The 12,938-nt window shown below is 44.1% G+C and overlaps 1 protein-coding gene across 1 annotated transcript in view; it reads left to right on the top strand.

Annotated features, from left to right (window-relative positions):
• Positions 1-6,467, top strand: part of STAB1 (stabilin 1) — a 490,754-nt gene extending 484,287 nt beyond the window's left edge. The window contains exons 65-68 of the mRNA XM_088482458.1: positions 304-408; positions 842-985; positions 1,490-1,594; positions 5,653-6,467. Coding sequence (XP_088338584.1) covers positions 304-408; positions 842-985; positions 1,490-1,594; positions 5,653-5,703 — 405 coding nt within the window. The 3' untranslated portion in view covers positions 5,704-6,467. The remainder of the gene's footprint in view (positions 1-303; positions 409-841; positions 986-1,489; positions 1,595-5,652) is intronic.
• The last annotated feature ends 6,471 nt before the right edge of the window (positions 6,468-12,938 follow it).

Here is a 12,938-nt window from a genome sequence, read left to right on the forward strand (position 1 = left end):
CTCCACCTGTGGATGTTTTAAAATGTGTCAGTGAGTAATACACTACACCTGTGCACCTGCTGGGTGACCTGAAAAGTGCGGGGTCCTGAGGACCGAGTTTGAGAACCACTGGTCTAAATACTGCATGTTGACATGATGAATGCCGACCTAGTAAACCACACCCATTTCATGGTAAAGTGTATTTTGTAAAAGAACAAAAACATTCTCAGCATTATACCATATAAAATGTACCACAGTAAAATATGATGCCTGTGCATATTCATTACATCTCTAAAATGGTTTCTACTCTTGTTTGTGCTTCAGTGTTCTAAAGTTGTAAATGATAAGGCGATAATTCAGTGGGATATCCCAGCCTTCAATGGAATCATCCATATTATAAAAGGACCATTGAAAGCACCCCCTGTGCAGGTAAATATATGATGGGCACCTTGCAGATGATGAGTGATATCGTCTATGTAGCTGTGCCCTACCACTAACAGAGTTGTATCAGGACCTTGCCCCAGCTTTACTTCACTCACAACATTGAGTTGTGTAGGTTATTTCAGTGCATTCTACTCTGTGGCAAGACCAGTTAAGTTACAGAATGTTCTATCTAAAAGGGTTGACTAATATGGGGTGTAGTTAGAACACCAAAGTTTGTATGCCCATGTGCTCCAACGATTAATCTGACCTTACCATTGAGCATTATAATTGTGCACACTTACTGTAGCCGGTCTTTCTGGCTTATGACAATCCAATATGTAGCCCCTTCCTAATATCGGTATTCCCTATTTCCTAGATTACTTGCCGCAGAGCCAATTGCTTGTATTGTATATGCTGCTAATACGGAAATATTTTTCAGGAGGCAACTGAGAGCCAAATATCTCATTCGATAACTGCAGGACTGGTTACGGTAATAATGATTATACTGACTGTGATCGCAGCCTCCGCCAGTTACTTCTACTACAGACAGCAGTTTAATGGCTTTCGCTTCAGGCATTTCAAGGTTGGTCAGAACAGACTTTTGTTCCCCTGTCAGACTGGATCTACCTTATTTCTACACATTCCACTCCACACACAACTGCTCCTGATACATTTCCTGAACCCCATCCCCTCCCATCACGTTTGGCCCCTGCTTGCAAAAGTCCTCAATGATTATGTTTAACAAAAATATATGAATAGTTACGTGTCCATCATTATTAAACAATGATAATAGAAGGCGTTAAAATATATTGCACTATGTTTCCAGAAATGTAACAACAAAGTCCATTCAATTTCAAGATAAGCTCTATTATTTGTTGATATTAAAAGCAGTACCCAATGGCTCACAGAATAGACGGTACATAGATAATAATGGGATTACTGTTTATTATCGCTTTAACACAGTCTGTAGCTAATAGTGTAATATCACATGTGGCCAAACTCATTAACAACATTCTAACAGGATCAGAATAGAAATGCTTCTCATTGAGGTAGTACGTTCATCATCCATGTTTATTGCTCATCACAGGCTGAAGAGGACGACATGGATATGCAAGATGGTATCAATCCCCCACTGGTCTCCATTCCAAACCCAGTGTATGGTGTCAATAGCGCATTCTTTGAGCAATTTGAGGTAATAACTAATAACAGAAACATATCACATATATACTGTAAGTAAAAATATTTGATACTAGTTAGCAGCCCGTCAACATGGCCGGACCTTGTCACAGATAAAGGGGGGTATGGCCATGGGGGACTGTACACTGGGGTCTGGAGGCAGTTGGTGCTGTACGGTTACTTATACTGTTAGTGTGCACTATGAAGTTCACCTCTATATATCGCTGGGGTTACTATAGTGTTTCATAGCGACAGTAATCAGCCAGCACTGACTGGCACCCTGTCCCCATTGATATATAGAGAAGATGAACTTCAAAGTGCACACTAACAGTATATAGCCAGCTCCAACTGTCTCACTAACACAGAGCCTGCAGACAGCCACAGAAGGATGGGGGGAAGGGAGCTGCCTGTGAGTGTCACTGAGCAGCACTGCGGAAGTCTGTATCCCCACAGCGCTGCTAAGAAATCTGTAACCTGGTACAAACCGTTACAGTACTGTTTACCGTTACAAACCGTAAATAAAGGTACTGTACCGGCTAAAACGGTACAGTTGGATGTCAGAGGTGGCTGTGCGTACCTGAACAGAGCAACAATTGAATTGCTCTGTCGGATGCCATCTAGTGGCTGCCAGTGTGAAACACACTGAAATTCCCCCCATAAAGGTGAGGAGCAGCATTGGCCTTTTATTTATATCAATTACAACACCCACAATTGCCAAGAGAAAATATACGTAGTTATAAGTATTTAGAGCCAACAACCCTACCCTCACTCCCACCACTAAGCCATCCATATGCCTGTGAATTATATTGCTCAATCTTATCAGGAGCGAGTTTGCAAAAACAAGATTGTTCCATGAATCTTGCAGACATCGCACAAATGCATGCACGCGAGAAATGTGAGATCCAATTAGAAATGGTAATTTGCTGTAGTCGCAGCGAGATTACGCAAATTTTATACATAATGCGACATGGTGGAAGTGCATGAAAAAGTGGGGAGCCCATCAAGGACCCTAAAAAATTGACAAATGAGATGGCAGGACCATATAAAAACTGTTAGTGGCCATAAAGAAAGTACTGGAGGTTTTTAAAAGGTGTCAAATGGCTGATTATTGCACTTTTTATTAATGGTGGAAAAATGATAGCAAACAGGTGTTTTTCAGCAAGTTAAAGTCTTTACAGCATTTTGGGGAGAACAAACATATGTCTGTATAGTAATTTTTCAGTGTATTTATATGTTTGTAAAAAGTTAAAATAAACACTTTTACTTTGCATCTGCAAGTTCTAAAATCCCTCTCCCAACAATACACTTCCTCCATGTACCTGTCCCACCTCATGTACTCCTCCACATATCTGTCCCACATCATTACACCTCCACGTAACTGTCCCACATTATTACACCTCCACGTAACTGTCCCACAATATTATACCTCCACGTAACTGTTCCACAATATTACAACGCCACGTAACTGTCCCACATTATTACACCTCCACGTAACTGTCCCACATCATTTACACCTCCACATATCTGTCCCACATCATTACACCTCCACGTACCTGTCCCATATTATTACACCTCCACGTAACTGTCCCACATCATTTACACCTCACCCTACCTGTCCCACATCATTTACACCTCCACGTACCTGTCCCACATCATTTACACCTCTACATACCTGTCCCACATAATTTACACCTCCAGGTACCTGTACTACATCATTTATACCTCCACTTAACTGTCCTACATCATTTACACCTCCACATGCCTGTCCCACATCATTTACACCTCCACATACCTGTCCTACATCATTTACACCTCCACATACCTGTCCCACATCATTTATACCTCCACATACCTGTCCTACATCATTTACACCTCCACATACCTGTCCCACATCATTTACTCCTCCACATACCTGTCCTACATCATCTACACCTCCACGTGCCTGTCCCACATCATTTACTCCTCCACATGCCTGTCCCACATCATTTACTCCTCCACATGCCTATCCTACATCATTTACACCTCCACATACCTGTCCCACATCATCTACACCTCCACATGCCTGTCCCACATCATTCACACCTCCACATGCCTGTCCCACATCATGTACATCATTTGCATCGACCACAGAATTGGGTTTAAATTGACAGGTAATAAATTTAGCCAGATCCCTATGGATATACCTTTTGAACATCAAAATTACTTCCCCCGTATCAAGGGGTAGTCAGGTAATGCCAATCAAAGAGATATTTATTCTAGGTCAGCAGAGTTGACTTATGCTGATGTGTACAACCTTGGAGATATTCTGCTCTAACATCTCATAATGTTCAGTCCAGGGGCGGAACTAGCGGCGGTGCAGCCGGTGCCTTGTACTGGGCCCGCTATGGTGCAGGGTCCATGGCCGCATGCATCCGACAGCGCCACTGCCCGCCAACCCGGTCCCCATTAAGTAAATGGTTGGAACCGGAGCTGGCCTACTTCGGCCGCTCCGGCTCCAACATGACAGTCAGACACTCACCGCAGGACGGACCCTTGTTATGACACGGCGCGCGCGACGTCATGACGTCACGTGCGCTGTGTCATAACAAGGGGCCGGGCTGCTGGAGGGAGAGGATCAGGAGAAGCCTCGGGTCGAGAGGAGCAGCGAGGAAGAGAAGAGGCCAAGGAAACAAGGTAAGTAAGCGGCTGTGGTGCTAAGGGCTGGGGGGAGCAAGGCTGAGACACACCACACCCGGGGGGAGGGGGAGGCTAACACACTGGGGCTGGGGGGAGCAAGGCTGAGAGACACACTGGGGCTGGGGGGGGAAGAGGATAACATATTGGTGGGAGCAAGGCTGAGACACGCTGGGGCTGGGGGGGAAAAGGATAACACGCTGGGGGGAGCAAGCCTGAGACGCTGAGGCTGGGGGGGGGAAAGAGGATGACACGCTGGGGGGAGCAAGGCTGAGACAAACACTCGGGCTGGGGGGGTAGGCTGACACGCTGGGGCTGGGGGGAGGCAATGAGGCTGACACGCTGGGGGGGAGAATGAGGCTGACAGGCTGGGGGAGAGAATGAGGCTGACACGCTGGGGCGGGGGGAGAGAATGAGGCTGACACGCTGGGGCTGGGGGAGAGAATGAGGCTGACACGCTGGGGCTGGGGGAGAGAATGAGGCTGACATGCTGGGGCTCGACAGACTGGATTTAATGACTGGGGGGCAGTGAGTTGGTGAAAAAACAAGGCTGGGCAGCAGGACAGACACTGGATTTAATGGTGGGGGGGTGAGGGGTGGTGAAAAAATATAGGGGTGCGGGGTGCCAGGAATGGATGGGGGGGTGGGCCCAAAGCATATTCTTGCACCTGGGCCCACCACTCTCTAGTTCCGCCACTGGTTCAATCAGTGTTGCAAAAAAAGAAAATTCTATTAAAGTACTCACCATTCGTTCCGTCCTTTATTACCTTGTACGGCGCCGCATGCGATATCGTTCGGTTGACCGTGCAAACAGCCAAACGGAAGATATCGCTAATGACCGCAGGAGCACGCAAATCGGGCATACACACTGCACGATACTGTATGCCCGATTTGTCGTTCCGATTTGGCCAAATCAGAATGATATCGCCCTAGTGTGTACCCAGTGTTAGTTTATGTAATAGTGGGGGTACTTTGGGGTATTAAACCCCCTGAAGATATTCATGCAGGGCTGGGGTTTCGGAATGCTTGATAAAAACTAATCTTTTTATAATAACAATCCTGTCTCCATGAATAAAATCCTAATCATTTGTTCTAAATATACTCATGTAGTAAATTATATACCTAGTTAGGTCTCCTGTTTTGCTAAAAGATCCCGATCTATTGCTTATGCTGTTCTAAGTCAAATGGCATTTTTTGGCACATTTTAAGTACTTTTATGTTTAAAAACGCTCCTAAAAAAAACTCCTCTCAGATCACCTGCATCAAACTATAGAGAATAAAAACATGTGTCTGTGTCACTGATGTGTTTTATGTCAACAGCACAACTTTATTTAGAATAATCTAAACACACCTTGGGTTCAAGTAATCTTAATACATAATTACTTGTTATTTTCATTCCAGGATCCATACACAGATGAAGACTCTTCTGATGCCTTCAAAAATCTTCATTAACAAAATGACAAATCTGCTAATGTTTACATTTTTGGGGGGTTACCTTCTCCAATGAACTCGAGGTCTCCTGCATTACTACGGAGAGACGTCCTATGAAAAAGGCACTTGATCATACGTTTACATATATATATATATATATATATATATTTGTAAATTAGAGTATCTATATGACATAATACTGATTCATTCTGTATATGTGATTATTTCAGAAAGTAATCTAGCACAAGGGTGGAAGTGGGACAAATTTGCTGCTGTTTTTGGGAAGTGTTTGAGGTGAGGTTGGGGAGAATTGTTTAATGGGTGTGATACACAAGGTCGACATGACAAAAGCTTGACAGTACATAAGGTCGACAGGTGCAAAAGGTCGACATGAAGAAAAGGTTGACACAGAAATGGTCGACATGTTTTTCTTATTTCTAATCCTAATCTTCACTCTAACCCTCCCCTTGGTGCCTAAACCTAACTGTCCCCCTTGGTGCCTAAACTTAACTTTCCAGTACGTGCCTAAACCTAACCGTCCCTTCTGCAGCCTAACCCTAACCCTCCGGTAAGTGCCTAACCCTAAAATAAAATATTTTAAAAACCATATGTCGACCACTGCTGTGCCAACCATTTCTTTGTCTACCTTTTGTAACTATCGACCGGTTGACATGTCGACCTTCCATGTCGGCCTTTTGGTGTCGACCAAATGATTGTCGATATTTTCATTGTCAACCTTCCAAATGGAACCCTTTTTAATAGTATGAAATTAAAGAGAATGGAAATACAAGCACCTGGTATTTGTATTCTCTGATTCGTTCTTAAATGAATTTAGCGTAGTTCAGGGCAGCCTGAAAGGATGATCCTTGAACCAGATGCCCCTGCCTTCCAGACATCATTTACTGGCTTGATGCATCCCTCTTCATGTCATTATTTGTACAGAGCTGGTGTAGAGGATCACATTATACTATGGTTATTGTGCCCATGTGGAAAAATTATTCTGTAACACTAAGAGCCGTATTCAATATGAGCCGAGCCGCGATACTTTTTCGTGGCCCGGACTTTCCGCCTACTTCGCCTGTTTGGCAGGCGGAAAAGTATCGCGCGCGTGCACGCTTTACCCCGTATTCAATATGAAAGTACGCAAAAACGACACCCGCCGAAACTGAAACAGGCGGAAAGTGCTGTCAGATTTGGGGAAATCAGTCTGACACCCCCCAAAAGATGCTCTGACATGGGGGTTAACTATGGTACCCCCCGATTTGGCTTGCTGAAGGTATTTTGGGTTTTTAAACGGGCACAATAGCTACTAAATAGCGTTTTTCTATACGTGATGCAGAATAGTATTTAGGAGTATTTTTTTCTGAAAATAACTATTCCCATCACATTTGGGGTACTTGAAAATGGGTGTCAGCATATTTAAAAGTTGCTAAAGTGTAGTTGAAAAATCCACCTGACGCAAGCACCTGCAATCAAAAAAACACTTGGGGCATACTTTTTGCCCCTTTTTCAAAGTAATTTTCTGGGGGGACCTTAAGTGTTTTTTTTTAAAAAAATTGACACAGATTACCTTTGGGGGACTGTCTGAAGGCTGCACGGGGGTTCCCGCAACGTTGCACCCCAAAACATCAATTCTGCACTTTTTTCCACCTGCTATTCATAGGCAAAACTTTTTCGCCTGGTACACTGCATTGACTTTCCGCCTCCTTCAAATTGAATACGGGGTAAAACCAAAACAGGCGAAAATGACGTCACCCGCGAAAAAGTTTCGCCAAAAACATGCAAAAACGGCTTTTCGCTCCAAAGTGAATATGGACCAAAGTCTCACAAGTATCAATAAGAATTGTAACATGTGGAAGGTGAATTTGAATATGCAGGTGATGCCACTAGGCCTGAAGTTTTCATATTCCTGGTATAAATGGTGAAGATAAATTCCTTCCCACAATGCAGTTATTTAATTAAAAAATACATCTTCTCACTTCTATTAGCATAAAATACTTTATTTTTGAAATTTTACAATATACACCTATAAACAAATAGCATGCACAGACAGACAGACCGACCGACAATACAAGGTGAAATAAGATGCAAAATAAAATAGAAGCAAAAAAATAGTTGATCGCAAAGGATTCCAGATACTACTGTTATATTGTAACTTGGCATGAAACATCTGCACGTATAACCAAATTGGGGAAAGCATTCTGAATATGTTTAATCTAGGATGAGAGAGCATAGGTAGCCACATGTCTTATAGCGTGTGAGCATACAACACTTATGATGTGTCCACTGTCCGAAATGCTCCACTAATGTCAGGTGGGCGGCGGGACTATTAATTATGTTCCAGCCTAGTGCTTTGGACGTGTGACATATGGTGCTGTGGTGAGGGCTAGGCCTATGTATAGGAATACACTGGTTAGGTTAAAAAAGGCACCCGACAGTACAGGGTAAAAAATTAAACAGTGAGATAATTATACAACTAAGGGGCATATTCAATTCCCGGCGAAAAGTCCTGTGCTGTTCGCATGCTGGACTTTGCCTACTTCGCTTGTTTTCAATGCGAAAAAGTATCGTGCACGTGCCGCTTTTCGCCATATTCAATTAGAAATCGTCAAAAAAACGGGAGCCGGCAGAACTGTAACATGTGAAAAGTACTGTCAGATTTGGGGAAATCAGCCTGACACCCCCCCAAAAAATGGACTGATGTTGTGGATCACTCTAGATACCTCCAAATAGCCATGGGTATTTGGGGTATTTAACTGCTCTCAATAGCTGCTATTTCGCATAAGTGGTGAAGAATAGCATTTAGCAGTTTTTTAGGCTCAAAATAAGTAGTCCCAGCAAATTTGGGGTACCTGAAAATGGGTGCTAGCATATTTTTAAGTGTAGTTTTAAAAAACTTTAAAAATCTACCTTCCGCAAGCACAAACTAAAAAACACCTGGGGCATACTTGGGGACCCCCCTGGAGTCTATTTTGCTATTTTTTAAGTTTGTCCCCCAACTTTGGACTTTTTCGTCCCCATAACTAAAGTACTTTTATGGGGTGATCTAAAGACCTTTTTAAACTTACTTTTTAAGTTTACCTTTGGGGGACTGTCCCAAGGTTGCAGGGTGTTCCCGCAGCTTTGCACTCCAAAACTCCAATTCTGCACTTTTTTTCGACACCTATTCATAGGCAAAACTTTTTCGCAGGTCTCATTGCATTGAGTTTCTGCACCGGCGAAAAGTCTTTGAGTTTGAATACGGAGGAAACTTTTTGCATGGCGAAATGACATCACTTGCGATACTTTTCCGCAGAAACTGACTTATCGCGGCGAATTGAATATGGCCCTAAGTGAGTGACTTATATAAACAGTAGCACATAATGGCCCAGTGCCCTGGGAAGGGTGGATAGAAAGGATCAGTGTTACTGGGTGACGGTGGGGTGGGGAGTGCATTGGAAACAAGGAGAGTGCAGGGTGAGAACCAAGAGGGCTGAGAACCCTTATTGTGAGGGATTAGTCTACGGGAAAATAAACCAGAGCATTCACACTAGCACAGGTTCACCATACAAGACCACTGAAATTATCAGCACAGGGATATGCCGGCATTTATAGCATAAAATAGTGAAAAGAAAAATAAAGTTTGAACAATATCATGTGCAGTATACAAGAAGATTTTGTGCAGAAAACAGTTACTCTTATCAGTACACAATCTTTTATTTTTAGTAATTAACAAGTTTCATTTTTCAAAACTCAAAACCTATCTTTACCATCTTCTGTAAGATCATTTATCTAGCACAGTAGCTACATCATTCTTACAAAAGTGTTATAATCCCACTTACTGTACATGTTCCTTTTCTTCATTTATTTTTCTCCTCTAGGACACTTTGTAAATCACATACAGAAATCCCTCTAAGTTATGAAGATCTGGTTGTTAAAGCCTACTTCCCCTTCACTGTAGTGTACCAATGACAAAAGTTAGGGTAGCCATTAGATGTATTCAGAGCCGGTCCTAGGCATTATAAGCAAATGCCTAGGGGCATTCCAAGGCTCTCTGACGCTGCCCTGCCTACCTCTGCCTAGCCACCCACCCTGCTGCCGCGATCGGAGCTCAGCGATTGGCCGGTCACGTGACTGTGACAGTGAGCGGCCGCCCGGCCAGGTCAGAATTTGCTTCTGCCCAGAAGCTCATTCTGACTATGGAACTTTGGAGACAAGATGGCTGCTCATGCCCAGACACGGCCATTCCTCCCGCGGGCCTTTGCGGAGCAGTGCCGTGACAACTCACAGCTTCGCCTCCACCTCCCTTCTAGTCGCCCAGCATATGATCAGGCGGCATTAGCTGGGCTGCACATGCACATTAAGGGCAGGCAGGTGAGTGAGGGACATATGTAATGTAACTCTAGCTGGGAGAGGGGCGGGCACCCACTGGACACAAAGAGTCTGTGTGTGTATAAAGATATACACGTGTGTGTGTGTGTGTATATATACATATATGTGTGTGTATACATGTGTGTGTGTATATACACATATATACATATATGGAATGGATTTATGTATATGTATATATTATATATGTGTGTATGTGTATATATATATATATGTATGTGTATATATTATATATGTGTGTATGTATATATATATATATATATACTGGCATACTCTGTAAAAATGCTCTAGAGCTCGCTATTAGTGATTGCTGAAGACTAGGGGAGTCTGTCATTGACTTCTGCCTTGTCTCCTACATGTGATGTTCATGCTCATTCGACACTCACACAGAGCAGCATTTTGCTTGACAAGAGTGCAATAAAGCACTGAGATGTTGCATTACAGCATCAGTGTGATGTAATTTAATTTATTGAGAACGGAGTGCCGCCGTCCGTGTGTGTGTGTATATATATATATATATGGGGCATCAGCCAAATCTTGCCTAGGACACCAAATTGGCTAGGGCCGGCTCTGGATGTATTCAGTTATTTATATAGCACACACATATTAGGCAGGTCTTTACAGAGAATATTTAGCTAGTCACATTATAATTACAATACCCTCTATTGGGTTTATTATGCACATTCAATGGAAAAAGGTCCACAAAATGTATGACATGTATCGGGGACAATTACGTTTGGATATAACTTTATAAAACATGAGCAACAGATGTTTTGCCCTAATAGGGAACCTCACTAATGCTGCTTAGGAACAACACTACTTCTAGTATGTATAGTAATATAAGACCTACACTACATTTTACCACTCATAGCATATAGCATTTTTCAGCGGGGCTGATATATACATTGGGGATTGGTATGAAATACAGCTGGCCCTCTGGCCGGCAGTTCGAAACCAGGCAGCGGGAGGCCGACAGAAGCAGAGTTCCCGGCAGAGGAAGCCCGACAGCGCTGGAAATCCCGATCGTCCCTAAGGTAAGTAAAAACTAACCTAACCCCCTAACCCTAACCTCCTTAGGGGTGCCTAACCCTAACCTCCCCCCCAAGTACCTAACCCTAATCCCCCCTCTAAGTGCCTAACCCTAAACACCCCTTCCCCGCTGCCTAAACCTCAGTCCCCCTGGAGGGTGCATAACCCTAAGTCCCCCCAGGGGGTGCCTATCCCTCTCACCCCCTAGCCTAACCCTCACGGGGGGGTGCCTAACCCTAAATCCTCCCCGGGTGCCCCAAAACCCTCCGTCCCCCCACCCCGTGGCTGTCCGCTCGTGGCGCCTGTCTCCCGTCGTCGGTGAAATGAGCAGCGTCTACATCTAGACGCCAGGCATTTCACCCTCGCCGGGATAAAGCAGTCGGGAAGCCGGCTGTTGGGATTAAGACAGCCGGTTTCCCGATTGCATCCCATACATTGTGACTAACTGCAATTAGCATAAAAACAAATATGTATATGCAATCTTTATCAATGGTGGGGTCCAGACTCTAACGGTATCAGACAATACAACATGTGAAATTGGATAGTAACATACTATTAAAAGTCATTACTTCTAGATAATCGAGACTCTTCTGAAGAACATAACCAATGTTACAGCTGCAGAGGCGAACAAACCATTCTTAAGAAAATGAAAGACTTCCTCAATGATTTAGTAGTTGTCATTGCACCATCAGCTGTATACTGTGGACTGTTCTCCTGAACCCGGGGAGTAAACAAGCATTAAATAAACATTAAACATTTTACTCTGTAAGAGATAAGCGATATTGAGGTGGGGTCTATTATCTACAATTCATGAGTATTTAAATTATGCAGGTAAGTGGTTTTCCCTCATAATCTGGAGTACAATAACTAAAATATCCTAAACTACATTTAAATAATGGCCAATATCTTTATCTATCTATAGTATCCCCCTCATTGTAGATTGTTTAGCAGTGACTGTTGGGGAAGATGTATTTTCTCAGCACTAAGAGACATCCAGCATCGCCACCGGAGAGATGTTACAATAAGTCACCCCTCCAGCGACCTCTGCGCTGATGGAATATGGTATTGCTGCCAGAGGACGATTGCACATGAGCAAGTTCTTGCAAAACCGCATTTCCGAAAGGTGTTGGGAAGTGGCGGTGGGACTGGGAAGTAACACATAGCACATCAGAGGATGGTCAGGGCCCAAACTAGTGTTTTTGTCACCCGGGGCAGGCAGTAATTTGCCCCCCCTGCCATAACTATAGACTTTTCATAAGCCACCAACCTCCCATGGTGTCTCTACAGCAGTCTGTGCCCCCCATCCTGTATCACTGCAGCAGCCTGTGTCTCTCCTCCCTTTGGGCCCTATACATCAATGAAATATAACCCCTTAGATTACCGCTGATGGCAAGAGCGATGCGGTCCCTATTGCAATGCCTTTCCGGCTTCAGCGAAGCCTTCCGGACCATTGCGCATGCGCATTACACAAGACCCCCAGCGTAAGGCTGCCAGCAGCCCAGCGAAGGACCCCGCCAACGAGGAGGACTTCGCTGGACCTGGCCGGAGGGGTACGTATTGGTAAATACCAGTGGCTTTTTCGCTTGTATCACAGTGATACTAAATGAAAAAATGCAGCTGGTGTTTACCTTCGTTGATAAATGGGGGCCTATATCTCTGCAGCAGCAGCCTGTGTTTGTGTTACCCCTCCCCCCACCATCACTTACCTGGATCTTCTCCTTGCTCCCCCTTAAGGCAGCGGCAGGCTCCTCACACATTGTTCTTCAGTGTGCGTGACGACAAAACATCACATGCGCAGCGCAGATAGGGAGAAAAAACTATAGCGCCGGGTGATCTCGGTTACCCCATGCCTGCGCCCT

Source organism: Taudactylus pleione, unplaced genomic scaffold (assembly GCF_031769625.1).
Source record: "Taudactylus pleione unplaced genomic scaffold, aTauple2 ptg000289l, whole genome shotgun sequence".
Taxonomy (NCBI): domain Eukaryota; kingdom Metazoa; phylum Chordata; class Amphibia; order Anura; family Myobatrachidae; genus Taudactylus; species Taudactylus pleione.